At 51.9% G+C, this 18814-nt stretch overlaps 1 protein-coding gene across 9 annotated transcripts in view; it reads right to left on the bottom strand.

Annotated features, from left to right (window-relative positions):
* The window catches only part of Plec (plectin), a 57314-nt gene that overhangs the window by 34458 nt on the left and 4042 nt on the right, over nt 1-18814 (bottom strand). For 2 of the 9 annotated variants that reach the window (XM_047546514.1, XM_047546521.1), the window contains exon 1: nt 3866-3926. The exons of 4 other annotated variants lie outside the window; for them this stretch is intronic. In XM_047546514.1, coding sequence (XP_047402470.1) covers nt 3866-3911 — 46 coding nt within the window. In that variant the 5' untranslated portion in view covers nt 3912-3926. Of the gene's footprint in view, nt 1-474; nt 1193-3865; nt 3927-18814 lie in introns of those variants that run through there. 3 more of the 9 variants (XM_047546418.1, XM_047546426.1, XM_047546550.1) reach the window with 2 other exon arrangements.

Here is an 18814-nt window from a genome sequence, read left to right as displayed (position 1 = left end):
GCAGGCTCTAGGCTCAGTGGTCAAGCAGTTTGCCCAGGCCACTGCCAGAAAGTAGCTAGACCCATCCCACGCCACCAGCTCTTCTGCATGCCCCCCCCCCACTCCTGAACAAAGGGACATCAACAGACAGTCTCTTGGGATGGGAAAAGGAATGAATGGGAGCAAAGGAAAGACAGTGGTCAAGAGAGTGGCCCCACCTGAAACAATAGCTGGTCCCACCAGTCCAGGCCCCGCCCCCACTGGGAAGTGCCTGTCTCACTCCAATAAGGTCCCCAACTCAGGAGGAGGAGCCCAGTAGGTCCACTGACCACAGCACCCAGCACCCTCAGGCAGAGAGGGTGCCACCTGCTGGTGTGAGCAAAGCGCCCAGCACTCATGCTGCCCACCCTTCCCCAACGGGCCCAAGCCTGGGCACTGTGGACATCCACATCCCCCTTCCCACCCGTCTTGGTCTGGAGCTAGGATGCAGCTGACCTGTGGCTGGAGTAGGCTCCAGGCCCGGCCTGGCTAGGGTTCCCAGAGTGGTGACAGGTACCACAGGGGCTTCAGGTGACCCCTCCTCAGCTTCCTTCCGGCGGTAGGCCCGCCGTTCCTCTGGGGCAGGGTCCTCAGATGGCAGAGGCCCCCGCTTGGGCGGACAGCCCAGGGGACCCTGCATGGCCTGCACATGGGGGGTGCGACGTGCAGGCATCACCATGGCGACAGGGCGGCGCACACGCTGCAGGGAGGCAGGCAAGATCTCAGGTGGCAGGTGCAGGTGCTGGCGTAGGTGGGCGATGCCCTCATTGGTCAGGAACCAGTAGAAGTGGCGCCAGGCAAAGGTCTCCCGCACCAGGCCCCGAGCCCGCAGAGAGGCCATGGCACGCATGACCTGCAGGTTGGTGACACCAGGCACGTGGGGGTGCAGGCTACGGGGCCGCCGGTCCTTCTTGGCCACCATCACCCCTTCACGGAAGAGCACCTCATAGATGGCCCTCAGCTGGTCCAGCGGCATGAGCATGCCAGCCACCATGGCTGCTTAGAGCTGGCTGGTTGGCACAGGGGCAAGAGCAGCAGGCGGAGCACAGTGAGGAGGCGGATTAGGCTTCCTCAGCACAGGGTGTAACGGGCCGCAGCAGGCAGGCAGGCAGGCTCCTGCACTAAGTGCAAGGCCCCAGACTCAGGGAAGAGCGGCTCCAGCGCCCGGCTCTGTGGATTCCTGCCGGCACTACCACTACCGCCTGCCTGCCGGAGCCTCCCGCCTGCCCGCCCTCCAGGACGCCTGGGCCGGCCCCCTCTGACTCAGCAGCAGGGACGGCCCCTCCCACCCACAGCCAACGGCCCCTTGCAGAGTGGGGGCCATCTCCAGGCAGTGGTCACCCCAGTGGTCACCCCTGACCCCTCCTGGCCCCCATGGCTCCAATGTCAGAAATTACATCAGTTTCTAAAACACTTCTTTAAGGTTTCTAAGTCTGTGTGGGGAGGATTAGGGGGTAATATGAACCAAGAATCCCAGAAAAGGGTGGCAGAATGGGCAGAAGGCAGGCAGCAGAGAAGACAGGAGGTTCCAGAAGTCATGGAATCACAAGGGTCCGAAGTGAAAATGCTGAGGTGCCTGGAATGGGGGAAGGTGAGGTCCAAGAGTGGAGGACTGTGGTCTGGGGAGGAAGCTGGGGTCTTGGAGGGCAGAGGTCTAAGTGGGAAACAGCAAGGGGCAGTAGTCAAGAGCACATGGACAGGCAGGTGTCAGTACCACTGGCTGCTGTCCACCAGGCAAGCAAAGGGACAGAGCCCCCACTTCCAAATGGCACCAGATTTAACTCTTCCCATTCCAGGCCAGATTAGGGGCAGTCCAGAAACAACATCTACTACCAGCCCAGGGCATGCTGAGAGGAACACAGCGTGGGGGCTCCGGGTGGGGCCTCTATCCACCCCCATCTCCAGGACAGCTGTCAGAAGCCAGGGATTCCCACCTGCCTCAGGGAATCAAAGTCATTAAGTCCCTGCCACCCCAGGCCTGGTGCCCCTGCCACCCACACAGACTCTCCACTGGGGCTGCCTGAGAGCCCGCCTGTGGCCGAGTGACAGAGGATAGGAAAAGGATTCCATGAGTGTCAGACGCCCACCAGAAAGGAAGAGGAAACTGCCACGTGAGACCCTGGGAGCTGAGTTACCCAGCCATACCCATCTTCACCCCAAGGCCCCCGAAGCTGAGGGTCTGATCATAGATATCCTATGCTCCCATCCCACCCAACACCCCAACTCTCCAGGCGGTGACCCTCAACCCCCACCCAGATCCACTCTCCCCAGGTTGACACACCCATTCCCACCAAGCACACAAACCCGGGAACTGATTATAAATAGGGCGGGGGTGGGGGATCTTGCGGTGGGAGGCACTGGCCAGCAGGCAGGCAGGCAGCCAACAAAGCAGTGTGGGGAGGGTTTATGGGCTGTCTCCATGGCGCCCAGGCAGGCTCCAAACAGCACACCCAAACACACACAGACGCACACACTGGCAGCGTGGCTGCACGGTGGAAACTGAAGGCTCAGCCAACTGTTCCCAAAGCCCTCCTGCGCCAGCTCGATGCGGCAGGGCTCACCCTGAGCCCTGCCCCCAACCAGCCCAGGCAAGGAGGCAGGCTCTGGGAGGGCGGGCCACCAGTCCTAGGCAGAACAGCAGAAGGGCAGTGGGCAGCGGCCACACCCCTCAGCTGCAGCACCCAAGGACCCTCCACACCACAGGGGCTCTGGCTTTGGGAACAAGCACCTGCTGAGACCCAGACCAGTGACCACAGAAGTTCCCATTCTCTTGAACTGGGCCCAGCACTGCCCTCAACCTCTGGCTCTTCCCATCCTGCCTGTCACCAGCCCCTCCCTCACTCACCCAATACATGGCTACGATCTTCCTGGCATGATTTCCTAACCCAGTCTCCTCCAATCTCCAATCCCCCACCAAAAAACCCATGGCTTCCACAGTCCCAGATGATCCCAAGCCACACTCCAGGCCCCCTAAGCCGCTGGACCTGTCTCTTCTGCACAGGCCTACCTAAGTGTCCCGTAGTAGCCAACCCTCCAACCCACCCACTTCCTATGCTAGTAGCTCTCAGATTCTGAGCAAGGGGGCGGGGCTCAGTGGGGAATCCCCCAAACCAGCAAGAGTGCCAGCAGCCCTGGGACAGAGGGATTCCCCTACCCCGACATACACGCACCCCTGATCTAGGTCCGGGAACTCCCACCAGGTCCTTGGGCTGAGAGAACGACCCCTACCCAGCCCCATCCTGTGGAACCGCAACCACAGTTGCTGATTCAGCACTGGGAGGGGCAGAGGGCACATGATGGCCGGTGGTCGGCCCCTCTCCCCTGACTCCAGGCCTCTTTGGGTTTCCAGAGCAACCAGTTTGGGGCCCTTGGGCAGCCCCCAGCACCCCCCCCCCGCCCCGCCCTGACAAAGAGCCACAGTGTGGCCTTGCCCAGGGCCAGCCCGCCGGCGCCTCAGCACAGCAATCCCCACAGCCCTACCCCGCCCCCTCGGACGCCAGGCTGCTGGGCGGCAGGCTGGGGCGGAGGAGTAAGCGGCCAACTGCGGTAGGGCTGAGCTCCCACGGTGTCCGGTCCCGCCTCTGCCGCTGCTACAGCTTGCTCCGCCCCGACACTCACTGCAGGACTACAGAGTTGCTGCAGGAGCCACCCCCTCCTCCCCACCATCACCAGGAGAACCTCTGCACCAGGAGGAGCCCTGGTGGGGAATAAGCCTGCGGTCTCCTGTGCCTTCACACAGCACACCCCAGCGCTGCCCACCGGCCGGCAGATCCTGACTGCCTCCTGCGGGAGACTGCATCCAGCTAGAGGTCACTGCATGGCTGCAGCAGTGCCCCCCGTATCCCACCTTTGAGGGAGCTGATCTCGTGCTGGATGGCTCTCGAGGGGTCCATGTCTCTGACGGGGCCTGAAGGTGATGTAGCAGTCGCCACGCGGAGTCCAGCCCCGCACCGAACTGTCCTGGCCAGCGCCGCAGGCTGGAGGAGGAGCCCGGAGGTGTGGGGCGGATCTGGCGGGTCCGAGGCGGGGCTTCGACTGATCAATGTGCTGGACAAGGCTGCCCTGGGCGCATGCTCCCAGCCATGGATCGCTCCACCCACTCCTTCCTAACCTGCTGTCCCACGCCTGAGACCCAGCCGGACAGCATGGCCATGAGACTGCAGTGTGGCACATCCAAACAGCCCACCCCACAGTCCCCAGCCTCCACTACCCAGAGCCATACCTGGAATGGCCTGCAGAAACCATAAGCACAGGGCCTGTCCCTGGCCTTGAAGTCCTAACCACCCACCACCCCAGTGCACACTCCAAGGACCCCCTCAAGCAGCCTTCCCTGGGCGGGGACTGGAGGGCTGTCACTGTCATGCCCCAGGACCCTGGATTAGGCCCATTCACCCAGGAGAAGCGGTGGCAATACCCTTCCTTTGGGCCCCATCCCTTGCTCAAGCCCTTCTCCAACATGCCCCTGGATCACCCCACTGGTCCTATGGCTCAAGATGCTTCTATGCCCCAGGGAGCCCAGCACAAGCCCCAGCTTCTGCCTCCCCTGGCCAGGATGGTCTTGGATGCCCTTGTCTGCCCAGCTCTGCAGATACCCAACTAACCACCACTCAGTGATTTAGGCCAAAACCCTGGGGTCATCTCCCTTTATAGCCAACCCCACAGGACCTGCTGGTACTGACTGTGCATCCCCTTTGTCACCATCTCCATTGCCACCAGAATGACGTGCAGCTCCTTGCTGAGACTGACCCCACCTCTCCACCACCACCAGGGTCCCAGGAGCAGGGCAGTGGACTGTCACTCCTGCCTTTTTGGGAGACCATCTGGGCTGCGGGAAGATACCAGCTCTGCCTCTGTGCATGCTGCAGAAGTCATCAGGGAACACATGGGCCATGCCCCCATCATACACCCCAGGTCCTCTGTGCCGGGCGGGCACTGTGGAACAGAGGTGACCTTCCAAGATGCATCACTAACTAGCCTCATCCCCTGAAGACCCAAGTCTCCATCCTGGCCTCTCAGATCCACACCTGCCAGGCAGGATGCCACCTTAGGGTGCCCGCCCTTTCTGCAGGCAGGCCTGCTGTGTGCCTGGCCAGGGCTGCAGGGTGTGGCAAGGACACACGCACAGGCTCACAGGCAAAGACACTGCAAGTGCCAGTCCCTGCTGGGCTCCAGGCCCAGCAGGTCTGGGGTCCCTCAGTCTCCACCTTGCTCTCCCTGGGGCTCAACCACTCTAGGGCACAAGTGGGACTCAGGAAACACCAGGTGCCTGAATATTTGGGGAAAATAACGAAGTGTGGAATTAAAACAGAATTTTGTGGATTCTTACAGTTCAATTCCTACTTTTTTACTAAGTTATGTCTGGATAAATCTAGATGCAGCCTACAAGTGAACAGTACTTCTGTATTAAGCCTCAAACAAAACTGAGAGATATTTATAAACAGATATAAATACTACAGGAAAGTTCACACATGAATCAATGCTGGTTCTATTTTTTTTTTAAATGTATGAAATTAAATGTCATAAGATCACAGTTTAAGCTAAAACTTAACTTGAAAAGTGAAAAGTGAGGCAGACAACTGTTCTGAGAAGGAAGGTTCCAGGGGATCCTACACTGACCAGGCCCTGAACTTATACCCTCAACTCGGGTGTGTGACCACCTGCAGCCAAGGAGCTCTTGGGAAAGCTATTGCAGCTGAAAAGTCCAGTGAAGAAGCCCCATCAGCCTGCCCTACCCAACAAACTGGAATAGCAGCCATGTGTGTGACCTTGAAAGATGGGATGGGGCTAGCCAGCAAAGGAAGAGGGATAGCTGTGCAAAGGCCCTGAGGCAAGAGCAACCTAGTTTAGCCAGTCCCAAAGAATGTGGGAGTGGCAAGAGCCAAGAGAGGGTGCTGGAGACCCAGACCAGAGGGCAGGAATGTCAACAGGACAGGCAGATGGTGGCTGGTGGTGGAGAAGAGCCTGGGGCAAGAGATGCAGGTCATGGGGAGGAAGTAGAGTCAGTAAAGAAGAGGCTGGACACGCCTGGTTGTGCAGCTCTGGCTGGTCAGAAACAAAGTCTGGACCCTCAACAGTGCTCAGCTTTTATCGCCTCACTGCCCAAGAGCTCTCACCACACTGGGTCCCAATCCCTGGACTGTAAACAAGTTTCACTGAAAAAGCACATGGGTCTGTGAGTGTGCAGGACACCCCTGCTAGGGGGCGCTCGCCAAATGCAGCATGAAACACTCAGTCTCCAGCTTGTTCTGGCCACCTGTGGGGCCCTCCAGACAGCTGGCAGACTGACCCAGCACAGCTCCCCATTCCCATGGAGAATCCCATGAATTCACCTGGGCCAGGGAATCACCCTGGGCAAAGCTAAGCCCTCTCTCAAAGCTTTCTGCCAATTCCAAGAGGCAGTGAACACCCTTGGGGCTCCAGAGCTCAGGCCAGGCCCCGCCTCCTACAGAACAGCTTCCTCCTCACAAGTCCCCTCGGCCTGGCAGGCCTGGCCATAGGTGCAGGCCAAGGAGGTGGCTTCTGATCCTGCCCCCACACACTCCACCTGCACATGATATAGTCCCACCCCTGAGGATCTGCCTATTGCTTGTCCTCAGCTTATTGTTCCCCCCAAGCTCTACCCATCTTCCATCTTGCCTTCCCCTTCCCCCAGGCATCCTCCCACTCAGGACTCACCAGTGGTAGCAGAGCACGTCAGTGGGAGGTGAGCCAGGTGATCCTGGGCAGGATGACCCGTGACAGCTGTGGCCCTGCCAGCAGAGACCAAGCCAACAAAACCACAGCAGAATATCCCTGTAGGTGATGTCCTCTCCTGACACACTCCTCCCCTGTGTGCTCCCTGCCTGGACCTGCACAAGACCAGGGCAGTCAGCCCACCTGCGCCACATGGCCTCTGCAGCCCAGGCCTCAACCTCTGGGGTGCCGCAGTACTTCTGAGGGAGGAGAGCCTTCCTCTATGTGAGAGACCACCCCTGCACTGGGCGTGGCTCCGATGGGCTCAGCCCAAGCCCAGAACACAGCTAGATGGGGTGTCCTCCAGGAATCCTGGAGGCCCAGGACGCAGAGATTATCCCTCTGGGCCCATTCATCTCTTTGCCACTACCACCCAGTACTACAATATCACCAAAACCAGAGGTCCACCAGAAATTAATCTGGAAGGAGGTCCTGGATCCCAGCCACAGGACCCATAATGGGTTGAGAGAGATCCCATGGTTCCCAAATATCTCAAGGTGGCCCTTTTCCCACCGTCTCTACTACCAGGTTGGGCATGGCTACCACCTTTCTCACCTGAAGGAGCACCAGCTCCTCCATATTCAAGCATTGGACACAAGGCAGCCAGGGGACCTTCAAGCCAGGTCACGTCCCAGCCCTGCTGCCACCCCTCCTCAGGGGCTGTCCCCCCTTGTGGCACCTGCTCTGCTGTTGCATGGTGGCCCATCTCCAGGACTCCAGAGTCCTCCCCTCCCACTACCTGGGATCCCTCTGGGGTTCACCTCCTGAAGGCATCACCACAGGAAACGGGCTGGGGAGACTGGGCATGGGGTGAATAAATATGCAAATTCTTGGAGTTCAAGGAGAAAGTACTTCCAAGGAACTCTATTAATATGAGGTATTCACTAGGAGATTGAAGGAGGAAACCTGTAGATTGGTCTAAAACTTGCTGACAACTAATTTGATAAAAATCAATCAGCATTTCTGATTTTTTTTTAAAGTCCAGTAAACTAGAAAAGAGTGCAATGTTAACATGAAGATAAATGTCCCTCTGAAACCACAGAGATATCCTGGTAGAAAGTAGAAAGTAGAAAGCTTAGAGTAAACAGTGAAAACCATCTGAGTCAGGAATTCTATTTCTGACAAAATCATAGACATGACAATGATCCAGCTACAAAACTGTTCATTGCAACAGTTCCAAACACAGAAATAATGACCTTAATGCTCTATGAGAAAGGAGTGGTTTAAATATGACACATTACTGCTACAGTTTGGATGTGATCTGTCCCTGCCAAAACTTACATCAAGGCTTCACACCCCAACGTAATGGTGTTGAGGTGATAGGCTTTAAGAGAGTTCAGCTGGGAGGCTGGGGAGTAGCTCAGTCGGTAGAGCACCGACCTTGCACGCACAAGGCCCTGGGTTCAATCACCAGCACCACCAAAAACAAATTTAAAAAAAAGAAGAGAGAGAGAAAGATAATCCTAGAGACTTGGGAGGCTGAAATAAGAGAATCACAAATTCAAAACCAGGCCCAGCAACTTAGCAAGACCCTGTCTGAAGAGGGGTAGGGGTGTAGCTCAGTAGCCCAGCACTTGCCTATATATGCAAGGCCCTGGAGTGGATCCCCAATACCCCTTCACCAAAGGAACAAAACAAAAAGAGAGATTAATGCTTTCTTGTGGGAGATCTTTCTTTTTAAAGAACTCAGCTTCAAATATTTTCCTATAGCAATGTAAAATGAACTAAGACAGTTACCATACATAGGAAGTGGCATTGTAAATTAATGTCACAGAAAAATGTCTGTATCATTAAGCAAAAAAAGTCACATAGATCTAAAATACTTTATAACCTTAAGTTATGAAGTTACAAATAAATTAAAACATACTAAAAAAAAACACTTGTGCATACTTTTTAAAACAATAAGCATACAACAAAAACAAGCATTTTTAAGTTTTATACTAACCAACCACTGCGGGACGACCTGGTATAGGGGCTAAATGGGGACTCCCCCCAAAATATGTTCATGTCCGTGGAACTTGTAAATGTGACTTTATTTTGAAATAATTAAGCTAAGGATCTGGGGATAGGTCATTCTGGATTCTCTGTGTAGACACTTTCAAATCCTCATGAGATGGAAAAGGAGAGGTTCAGACAGAAACCGGAATGATGTGGACACAGTCAAAGGACGGTGAAGATGGACGAGGTGCAGCAGGCTCTTCCCAATTATTTCTGTGGAAGGGAACCCCGCTGGCACCCGGATTTGGGACTTCTGGCATTCACATCAGTGAGAGAATGAATTTCTGTGTTTTAGACCATCTTGTTTGTGGTAACTGGTTACAGCAACCACAGGAAATTAATACGGATGTCATTACCAGGAACAGGGTGCTACTGTGACAAACACCTAAAACTGTGGACATGGCTTTGGAACTGGGTAATGGACAGAGGCTGAAGAATTTCAAGGCACAAGACAGAAAAAGCAGAGATGGCCTGACCAGACTGTTGGCAGAAATGCTTAGGCCTGTAGTCCCAGCCACGAGCAAGGCTGAGGCAGGAGGACTGCTTGAGCCCAGGAGTAAGGGCAGCCTGGAAAACACAGCCAGAGACACTGTCTCAAAAGGAAAAGAATGGAACACGGAAGCTAAAGATGTCGCAGACCAGATCTTAGAGGGAAAGGAGGAACATATTCTTGGACACAGGAAGAAAGGTGGTCCCGTAACACAGCAGCAAAAGTTGGCTGAGCCGTGTCTGTTGTTCGTGTAGAATAAGCAATGAAGGTGGATATTTGGTTGAAGAGATTTCAAAGCAAGCTGTGGCTTTGGCTGCTTACATGAAAAGGCAGGAAAAAGGAGATAAATTGAGGAAGAAGCTGTTAAGCAAAAAGGAACCAGCACTAGTGATCTGGAAATTCACAGCCTAATTAGTGTGGAAGATTCCCACATTGGGAAGTTCGCTATTACGACAGGGTGCCCTGGAGAGAAAGCCACAGGTGTGACTGGATAGCTTTTTGCTAAAGAGATTAGAACTATGATTCATGGGTCTGGTCAACCATTTTAGCAGAGCCAGGAATAGAGATTGCCCAGAAAAAGACAAGGTGAGCCCTCCTGTCTAGTGGCCTGGTTCCCTGACACTGAAGGGAGACCCCAGGTCTATGAAACTGCTGTGCCAGGAGCAACACTGCCAACTGGCTCTGAAGGGGACGGATGGGAGGAAATGGAGGTGGCAGACTGCAGGATCCTTCAGGCAGGAATGGGGTGGGAGACCTGTCAATCGCAAAGACACTACCCTTCAAGAAAAGCAGGAAAGTGGCCTCCATTCCCTTCCTGGTCCTGGGTCCCCTCTGTCTCAGGGAAGAAGCAGTAAATGTCCCTGCCAAGAGTTGACTGCCCAGCTGGGAGGACCTTTCTGTGGCTAAACCATGACTCAACCCCCAGAGACCAGGGACGGGGGAATGGAGAGGGAGAGTGGGCCCTGCAGATTCACGTCCCAAGTCATATGGAGACCCGCACAACCTCCAGCCAGCATCGACCCCCAGAGCCTCACACACCTCTCAGCTGCTCCAGTCTGACTGCAGCCTGAACAGTCTGGCTGAGGTCCTGGTGTCCCTTGCCACCTGGCCCAGGCCCTCTGCAGTCTTCGCCTTGCTCCCGAGTCCCCACCAGTTCATCAGGCCCCTCTTGCTTCGCTGGGCCAGCAGCTCCTCACAGTGTGGTTCTGCCCGTCCTGCAGCCCCGTGCTCCCTCCTGGCTGCCTGGAGGAGCAGAGGCCCCGTGCTCACACGCAGGCGCGCAGCACCTCCCGCCTCCCTTCCCAGCCTGGTCTGGCGGTTTGAGCACCTCGGCCCCTCCTCAGGCACTTCGGTCTCAGTCATCTCCAGTTTTAGACACTCAAAGCTCAACTCCTGCTCTTCTTCCTTCCCTGACACACATGTCCCTCTGTCCCCAGGCTCCACCTCCACAGGAATTCCTGCAGTGTCCAGCTCGGAGTCCACCTGTCCCTCCCATGTACCACAGGGTAGGGTTTGGCTTAGGGCTACAGGTGCAGCAAGACATGGACCCTGCTTTCACGAAGCTGAGTGTGGTGGGAACAGAGATGTTTAAAATCTTCCTTGTCACCCACAAACCCACCTCCAGACCCCGAGGACGACACCCAGTCTCATATATCTCATAACAAATTCCATACAGGTTAAAGGTGGAGACATTAAGAAAAAAACGAACCCATACCAGAAGAAATTCTTGTATGATAATTTTTATAAAGGAAAGCCATTCAAAGCACAGCATCAAATCCAAAGGTCATAAAAGACTGAAGGATTTTAAGTTGATGAGGCCAGGCCCAGTGGTAGCACCTATAGTCCCAGTTCCTCAGGAGGCTGAGGTGGGAGGATCACTTGAGGCCAAGAGTTCGAGGCCAGCCTGGGCAACACAGGAAGATCCTGTCATTCATAAATAAATAAATAAATAAATAAATAAATAATGAATCAATCTGGCCAAAAACACCATAATCAAAAGTAAGCCAAAAACTGTCCCATGTCAAATAGGGACTGAACCTAAGGTGCTTTACCACTGAGTCAAAACCCCAGTCCTTTCTATTTTAAGACAGGGTCTCAGTTGCTGAGGATCTGAGTTGCTGAGGCTAACCTCAAACATGTGAACCTCCTGCCTCAGACTCCAGGAGTGCACCACCACCCTTGCTCACAAGGGACCCCTTTAAGACCTAAAAAGCTATTTCCTGAACTAGATGCTGATCACAAGGCAACTTTCCAATTTAAGATATATATGAAAAATTTGTACACTTTTCTGTAGAAATGATGTACTTCAATAAAAAGTTTACATAGTGAAGAGAGAGTCTACAGAGTGGGGGAAAATCTTTGCCACACGCACTTCAGATAGCGCACTCATTGCCAAAATTTATAAAGAACTTAAAAAACCTTACACCAAAAATATAATAACCCAATCAATAAATGGGCTAAGGAAATGGGCACACACTTCACAGAAGAAGATCTACAAGCAATCAACAGATATATGAAAAAATGTTCAACATCTCTAGTAATAAGAGAAATGCAAACAAAAACTATCCTAAGATTCATCTCACTCCAATTAGAATGGCTATTATCAAGAATACAAGGGGCTGGGGAGACAGCTCAGTCGGTAAAGTGCTTGCCTTGCAAGCACAAGGCCATGGGTTCAAATCCCAGCACCAAAAAAAAAAAAAAAAAAAAAAAAAGAATACAAACAATAATAAGTGTTGGCAAGAATGTGGGGGAAAAGGCACACTCATACATTGCTGGTGGAGTTGCAAATTGGTGCAACTACTCTGGAAAGCAGTATGGAGATTCTTCAGAAAACTTGGAATGGACCCACCATTTGACCCAGCTATCCCACTCCTTGGCCTATACCCAAAGGACTGAAAATCAGCATACTGCAGTGATACGGTAACATCAATGTTTATAGCAGTTCAATTCACAATAGCTAGACTGTAGAACCAACTGAGATGCCCTTCAGTAGATGAATGGATAAAGAAACTGTGGTATATATACACAATGGAATATTACTCAGCCATAAAGAATAAAATTATGGTATTTGCAAGTAAATGAATGAAGTTGGAGAATATCATGCTAAGTGAAATAAGCCACTCCCAAAAAACCAAAGCCTGAAAGATTTCTCTGATAAGTGGATGATGATACATAATGAGGGAGTAAGGGAAGAATGGAGGAAGGATGGATTGTGTAGAGGGAAATGAGGGATGGGGAGGGGGCAGGTGGGAAGGAAAGATCATGGAATGAGACAAACATCATCACCCTATGTACATGTGTGATTACACAAAGGTTCATATACAACCAGAGAAATGAAAGTTGTACCCCATTTGTGTACAATGAATCAAAAAATTTTTTTTAAGTTTTTTAAAAGTTTATATAAAAAAGTAACAAACTGGGGCTGGGGAGATAGCTCAGTCGGTAGAGTGTTTGCCTTGCAAGCACAGGGCCCTGGGTTCGATCCCCAGCACCGCAAAAAAAAAAAAAAAAAAAAGTAACAAACTAAACCGGGTGCCACTGCCTGCAATCCTCACTGAGGTAGGAAGATTGAGAGTTTGAGGCTAGCCTGGAAAACTTAGCTAGACCCTATCTCAAATTTTTCATTTATTTTTATTTCACTTATTTATGAGTTTATTTTTGGTACTGGGTATCAAATCCTAGGGCACTCTATTACTGAGCTATACACCCATCCCTTTTTATTTTTTATTTTGAAACAGCATCATGCTAAACTTCCCAGGTTGTTCTTGAACTTGTGATCTTCCTGCTTCAGACTCCTGAGTGGCTGGGATTACAAGCATGCTCCATCACACCTGGCTCAAAATAAAAATTTTAAAAAGGGCCACAGACATAATTCAGTGGAAGAACACTTGCCTAGCATGTGCTATTCAATCCTCAGTACTGAAAAAAAAAAAGTAACAAACTGAGAAAATTTTGAAACACATATAAGGAAGTCAATAAAGAGATCTCAAAAATTAAAAAATAAATTTTTAGAAATCTTACCTGAATAACACTTTTGAAAAAGCAACTCATAAAAGGTGAAAAAGGGGGCTGGGGATGTGGCTCAGTGGTAACACACTTGCCTAGCACATGCGAGGCCCTGGTTCAATCCCAGCACTACACACTCAAACAAATTTCATAAAAGATGAAAAAGAAAATGGTCAATTATTCTATGAAATGATCTCACCTTTGTAAATAATTCAAGAATGCAAATTAAGACAGATGAACAAGTGACTAAAGAAAGCCTGCCCATATCTGTTGGGCTCATCTGTTGGGCACAACTTGGTAGCCAGATGCAGCAGCACCTACCTGTGATTCCAGCTACTCAGGAGACTAAGGTGGAAGGATCAAGGAGCAGAAGCCAGCCTGGGCAACTCAGAAAGATGCTGGTTCAAAATTTTTAAAAAGGGATGGAGATGCAGCTCAGAACACTTGCCTGGCATGCATGAGACCCTGGGATTAATCCCTAGTATGGCAGAAAAGAACTCCACTGTTTTAAAACAATAAATCTGATGTCCATCTGAAAGGTCAAGTAAAAAACTGTGGTGCTTTCATGTAAAGGAATATTTTGGAGCCATCTGAAAGCATGAGGCTATCAACACTACTCAACATGGGAAGAAGAATCTTTTCAGCAAATGGTGCTGGGACCACTGGATACACACACACACAGAATGAAGGTGGACCTTTCTCTCACCATACACAAAATTAACTCCAAATAGATCAAAGACTTCAATGAAAACCTAAAACTATAAACTCCTTTTCCTTTTTGGTATATACTGAGCTACATCGCCAGCCTTTTTTTTTTTATTATTTAATTGTGTATTTTGCCAGGTGCAGTGGCACACCCTTGTAATCCCAGTAGCTCCAGAGGCTGACACAGGAAGATCACAAGTTCAAAGCCAGCCTCAGCAACAGAGTGAGGCCCTAAGCAACTTAGTGAGACCCTGTCTCTAAATAAAATATTAAAAAGGACTGGGGATGTGGCTCAGTGGTTAAGTGCCCTTGGGTTCAATCCCTAAAAATAAAATCGCTTATTTAATTTTTTATTTTGAGATAGGGTCTCACTAAGTTGTCGATCCTGGACTTTAACTTGTGATCCTCCTGCCTCAGGCTCCTGAGTTGCTGGGATTACAGGTGTACATCACTGCACCCATCTTATAAAACTCTCAAAAGAAAACACAGGCATAAATTGTTGTGACTACATAAGACTATATATGTCATACCAAATGCACAAGCAACTAAGAAAAAAAGAGAGAAATCAGACTCATAAAAATCAAACTTACATGCTTCAAGCTGGGCAGGGTGGCACACACCAATAAACCCAGCAGCTCCAGACACTGAGGCAGGAGGAAGGCAAGATCAAGGCTGGACTCAGCCACCGAGCAAGACCCTGCCTCGAAACAAAAAATGAAAAGGGCTGAGGATGTAGCTCACTGGTAGAGATCCCCTGGGTTCGCCAAACCCCAGTACGGAGAGGAGGAGGGAAAGAAAACGACAACCCATAGAATCAGAAAATGTTTACGAATCATATATCTGAAAAGGGATTTATGTACAGAGTATAAAAAGGACACAAATCAAAAGTAAAAAAAAAGCCCAACTTAAAAATGGATGAATGATCTGAATAAACATTTTTCAAAAGATAAACAATGACCAATAGGCACATGAAAAGTGTCCAACATCATGAGCTATCTGGAAATGCAAATCGAAATCACAATGAGGTATCACTTCACACCCACTAGGGCTGGAGGACTACAACCAAAAAGTCAGATAATCACAAGAGTTGACAAGGACGTGAAGAAAATGGAAACTTCGTATACTTCTCTTGGGAATGCAGAATACTACCACCACTTTGGAAAACAATCTGGCAGTTCTTCAAATGGTTAAATATAGAATTGATCACCGCACAACCCAGCAAGTCCACTCTTAGGATCTACACAAGAGAAAAAATACATCCACACAAAAGCCTGTATGCAAATAGTTGCATTATTCATAATAACCAAACGATGAAACAACTTAAATATCCATCAACTAATACACACATAAACAAAAGTGGTATATTCATAACATGGAATGTTATTCCACCATAAAAAGGAATTAAGTACTGATGCACCCATACCATGATGGACCCTGAAAATATGACCCTAAGGCAAAGAAACCAGGCAGAAAATGATAAGATTCCATTTATAGGAGATGTTCAATCCAGGACGATCCATTAGGACTGCAAGTAGATCAGTGTTGCCAGGGGCTAGGTGACAAAAATGTTCTGGAATTGGTTGTGATGACGGGGCACAACTCTGAATGCACCAAAAGCCACTGGACAGTACGCTTTGTTTTTCTTTTTTGCTGCGCTGGGGATCTAACCCAGGATCTCACTCACACGTGCCAAGTGTCACTCGACCACTGAGTCACATCCCCCGCCCCAGCTGTGACACTTCAAATGGATGGACTGTATTCATGTGACTTACACTCAATAAATCTGCTATAAAAACAGTAATGTGAGGTCGACCTACTCACGGCTGGCACGACAGCCAGCAGATGCAGAGGGAACTGGGGGGCTGGCACTCCTGCTTTTCTCTCTCATTCATATGCACAGTGAGATGGGAGCAGAGGTGTGACCATCACCACTTTTTGCTGGGTAGCTCCACAGGGCTTGACTTTTATTATTTTTTTTTAGCATGCTTTACTTTTGACAATCATCACGGATCAAAAGCCTCCCAGAAGGCCCCAAACAACTGCCAGCCTCCACCCTGCTGGCTGGGCTCTAGCCACTGCAGACCACACCCCTCGCCATTACCATTCTCTGGTGCAAGCACCCTACAAACGCTGGCTGGGGACCCGAGGAACACAGATAACCAAGCTCAGAGTCCAGCACAGGAGAGGGCAGGGACATGTGAGGACAGTGCCATCCACAATGACACCAGGCAGGAAAGCGGGGAACCCACCCCCAGCTGGGTCCTTCTGCAGACACATACTCCATCTAGCCCCTTTCCAACCCCACCTTCTTCGAAGTCCAGTGAGGGCTCCCAAGTGGGTGCCTCCTGTAGGGTCCCCGGCCCCACCGCTCACCAACAGTACTCACCCTTGCTCTCTCCTCTCACACAAACTGGCCCCTTCCAGGGCCACCTGGCAAGTGTCGTCAGCACCCCAAGCCCAGCCTGAAGTCCATGCTCTCTCTGATGCCACCCAGCTCCCGTCCCTAATAGGACAGCCTGAAGTCTCTACCCATGGCTGCCCAGACCTTCCAGCTGGCCTCAGTCCCCAACCCCTACCCTGCACACTCCGCCATGGTCCCCATGACTGGTGCCTGCTCCGTGGTGTGCAGCACTGCCGAAGGAGCTCACGCTGTTCCTTCTTCAACAAACACCCCACCTCCACTCACCAGCGTCTCCTCAGTTCCCTCTCAAACCCCATCCTCCCTCCCCACTCTGCCACAGGCCTCCCCAGGTTCCCTGGGCCCAGCCTCCGTGAGCTGTCACACACCAGTTTTGCAGCCAGGGTCAGGACACCCCTCACAGCTCGACTGGCTGGTGAGCCCACAGCCCTGCAGCAAGGGACGTCCCCTCCCATGGGGCACCTGAGCTCTCCCATAAGCCCCAGTGGTCTCAGTCCATAGGAATCAGCCCTGGATAGAAGACAGGGCGGATGGGGGAGGCTGAGGGGCTCGGGCAGATAGAAAGTTGAAAATGTCCTAGGAGGTGCAATAACCCTGCAGGGAAGATCAGGAGTTTCCAGGGGGAAAGCCAGGAATGACCTATCTTGGGAAGGCCTGAGAAGTTGTGTGTGTTGGGGGGTGAAGGTCAATGGGGTGAGAGTCAGAAAAGGAAGGTGGAGTCTATCAAAGGAGTGGCTGGGCATGAGTGACAGAGGGGCCATGCCAGGGACCAGAGGCTAGAGTCCTTCCTCAGCTCACGCATGGGCCGGGCAGGAGTCCCTCAGGGTGGGTGAGTGGTCTTCCACCCCCTCCTCAGCACTAGCTGGAATGTGCTGGACTCAAGAGAGGGGCACTCCTGCCTCCTCTGCCCTGCTGCTGCTCAGGCACTCCCGGGCTGACATCAGGCAAATACCCTCCAACTCTCTCACTGGGGACAGTCTCCCCAGACCACTCCACCCCAGGAACAGCATGTGGAAGGGGTTTCAGACCTCTAGCAGCCCCCAGGGGTCAGGTCAGAAAGAGCAATGGGGCACAGCTATTCCTTGGCCTTGGGCTATGGCTCCCAGCCCCTCACTCATCCCCTCCCTGGAGCCAGGGCTGAAGAGACTCCATGCCTGGAATGCTCCAGAAGTTCTCTTGACCCTCAGCTCAAGGAGCCCCTAGCACCTGCTCTCCTGCCTGCAAATCTCAGCTACTCTCAGGCTGGCGCCACACATGCGCAGGGAGCCGCATCATCACATGACAGTTCCACTGCAGGCAGGCACCCTCGACTCACCAGCCTAAGCCAGGCAAGAGCCTTATCAGCTCCAACAGTCCTGTCATCAGCCTCCAGCCCAGGAGGCAGACATGAGCCAAACTTCAGCTTGGGTACCAAGGGAGCTAGGCTGGACAAGGCACAAAGACAGGGTCCCAGGAACCTCAAGGGATCTCTGTCAGGACACTCCTAGACTAACAGTCTCACCACAGGGGAAATGTAGCCCTTCTAGAAGTCCAGGGCAGCTTCAGCGAGATGTCCAGGGCAGGACTGGGGTTGTGGCTCAGTGATAGAGCCCTTGCCTAGCAAGTGTGAAGTATTGGGTTCAATTCTCAGCACTGCATATAAATAAATGAATAAAATAAAGATCCATCAACAACTAAATGCTTGTGTGTGTGTGTGTGTGTGTGTGTGTGTGAGTGTATATATAAAATATATAAAGATGTCTAGGACAGACTCTGACACTGTAGCAGTTCAGCACTGACCAGACCTAGGATTCTAGAGGGAAGCACTATTCTGCATAGGTAACCCCTGGTAAACAGAATTTGCCCAGAGGGCTGTGACCCAAGTAGGCTGCAATTCCCAGCCTGCTATCTGTTCAGGTAGACCTCCAAGACAAGGTCAGCCATGCAGGGATGAGCATCAGGCCAGGCCAGCCCCCGCAAGGCCTCCCCAGGGGAGCAGAGGTCAGATCCAGGAGTCCATTGTCGCAGGAACGTCACCAGTGAGCCCAGGTTAACTGGCCACACAGGCTAAAGTGTTAGTCGCAGTACTGGCAGAGGCCCACAGAGCACACCCAGTGTTCACAGCACCCTGAAACCCACCCTATGTGAGGTCTGAAGTGTAGAGTGGCACCACAGGACTCTAGGCAAAGCCACAGCAGGACCTCTCTCCCTGAGCTGCCCTTGCAGGCAGAGCCAGCAAAATTACCAGTGTGGAGCTGAAACCTGCTCTGCTCAGCTCTGCCTGGGGCCCCCACCTGGACCCTCCCCAGCCTCTGTGGGCTAAGAGGCAGGGCTGTGTTCACTTCTGCTCAAACTCAGTGATCCAATCCAGAGCCAGGCAGCTGGGCTTTGACTGGCTGAGAGCAGTGAGGGCCTGGGCAGGCCCAGAGGCTCCAGGAGGGCGTGGAGCAGGGAAAGGGGGTCTG

The sequence above is a fragment of the Sciurus carolinensis genome, chromosome 1 (genome assembly GCF_902686445.1).
Source record: "Sciurus carolinensis chromosome 1, mSciCar1.2, whole genome shotgun sequence".
Taxonomy (NCBI): domain Eukaryota; kingdom Metazoa; phylum Chordata; class Mammalia; order Rodentia; family Sciuridae; genus Sciurus; species Sciurus carolinensis.
This window is presented reverse-complemented; position numbering and strand designations above follow the sequence as displayed.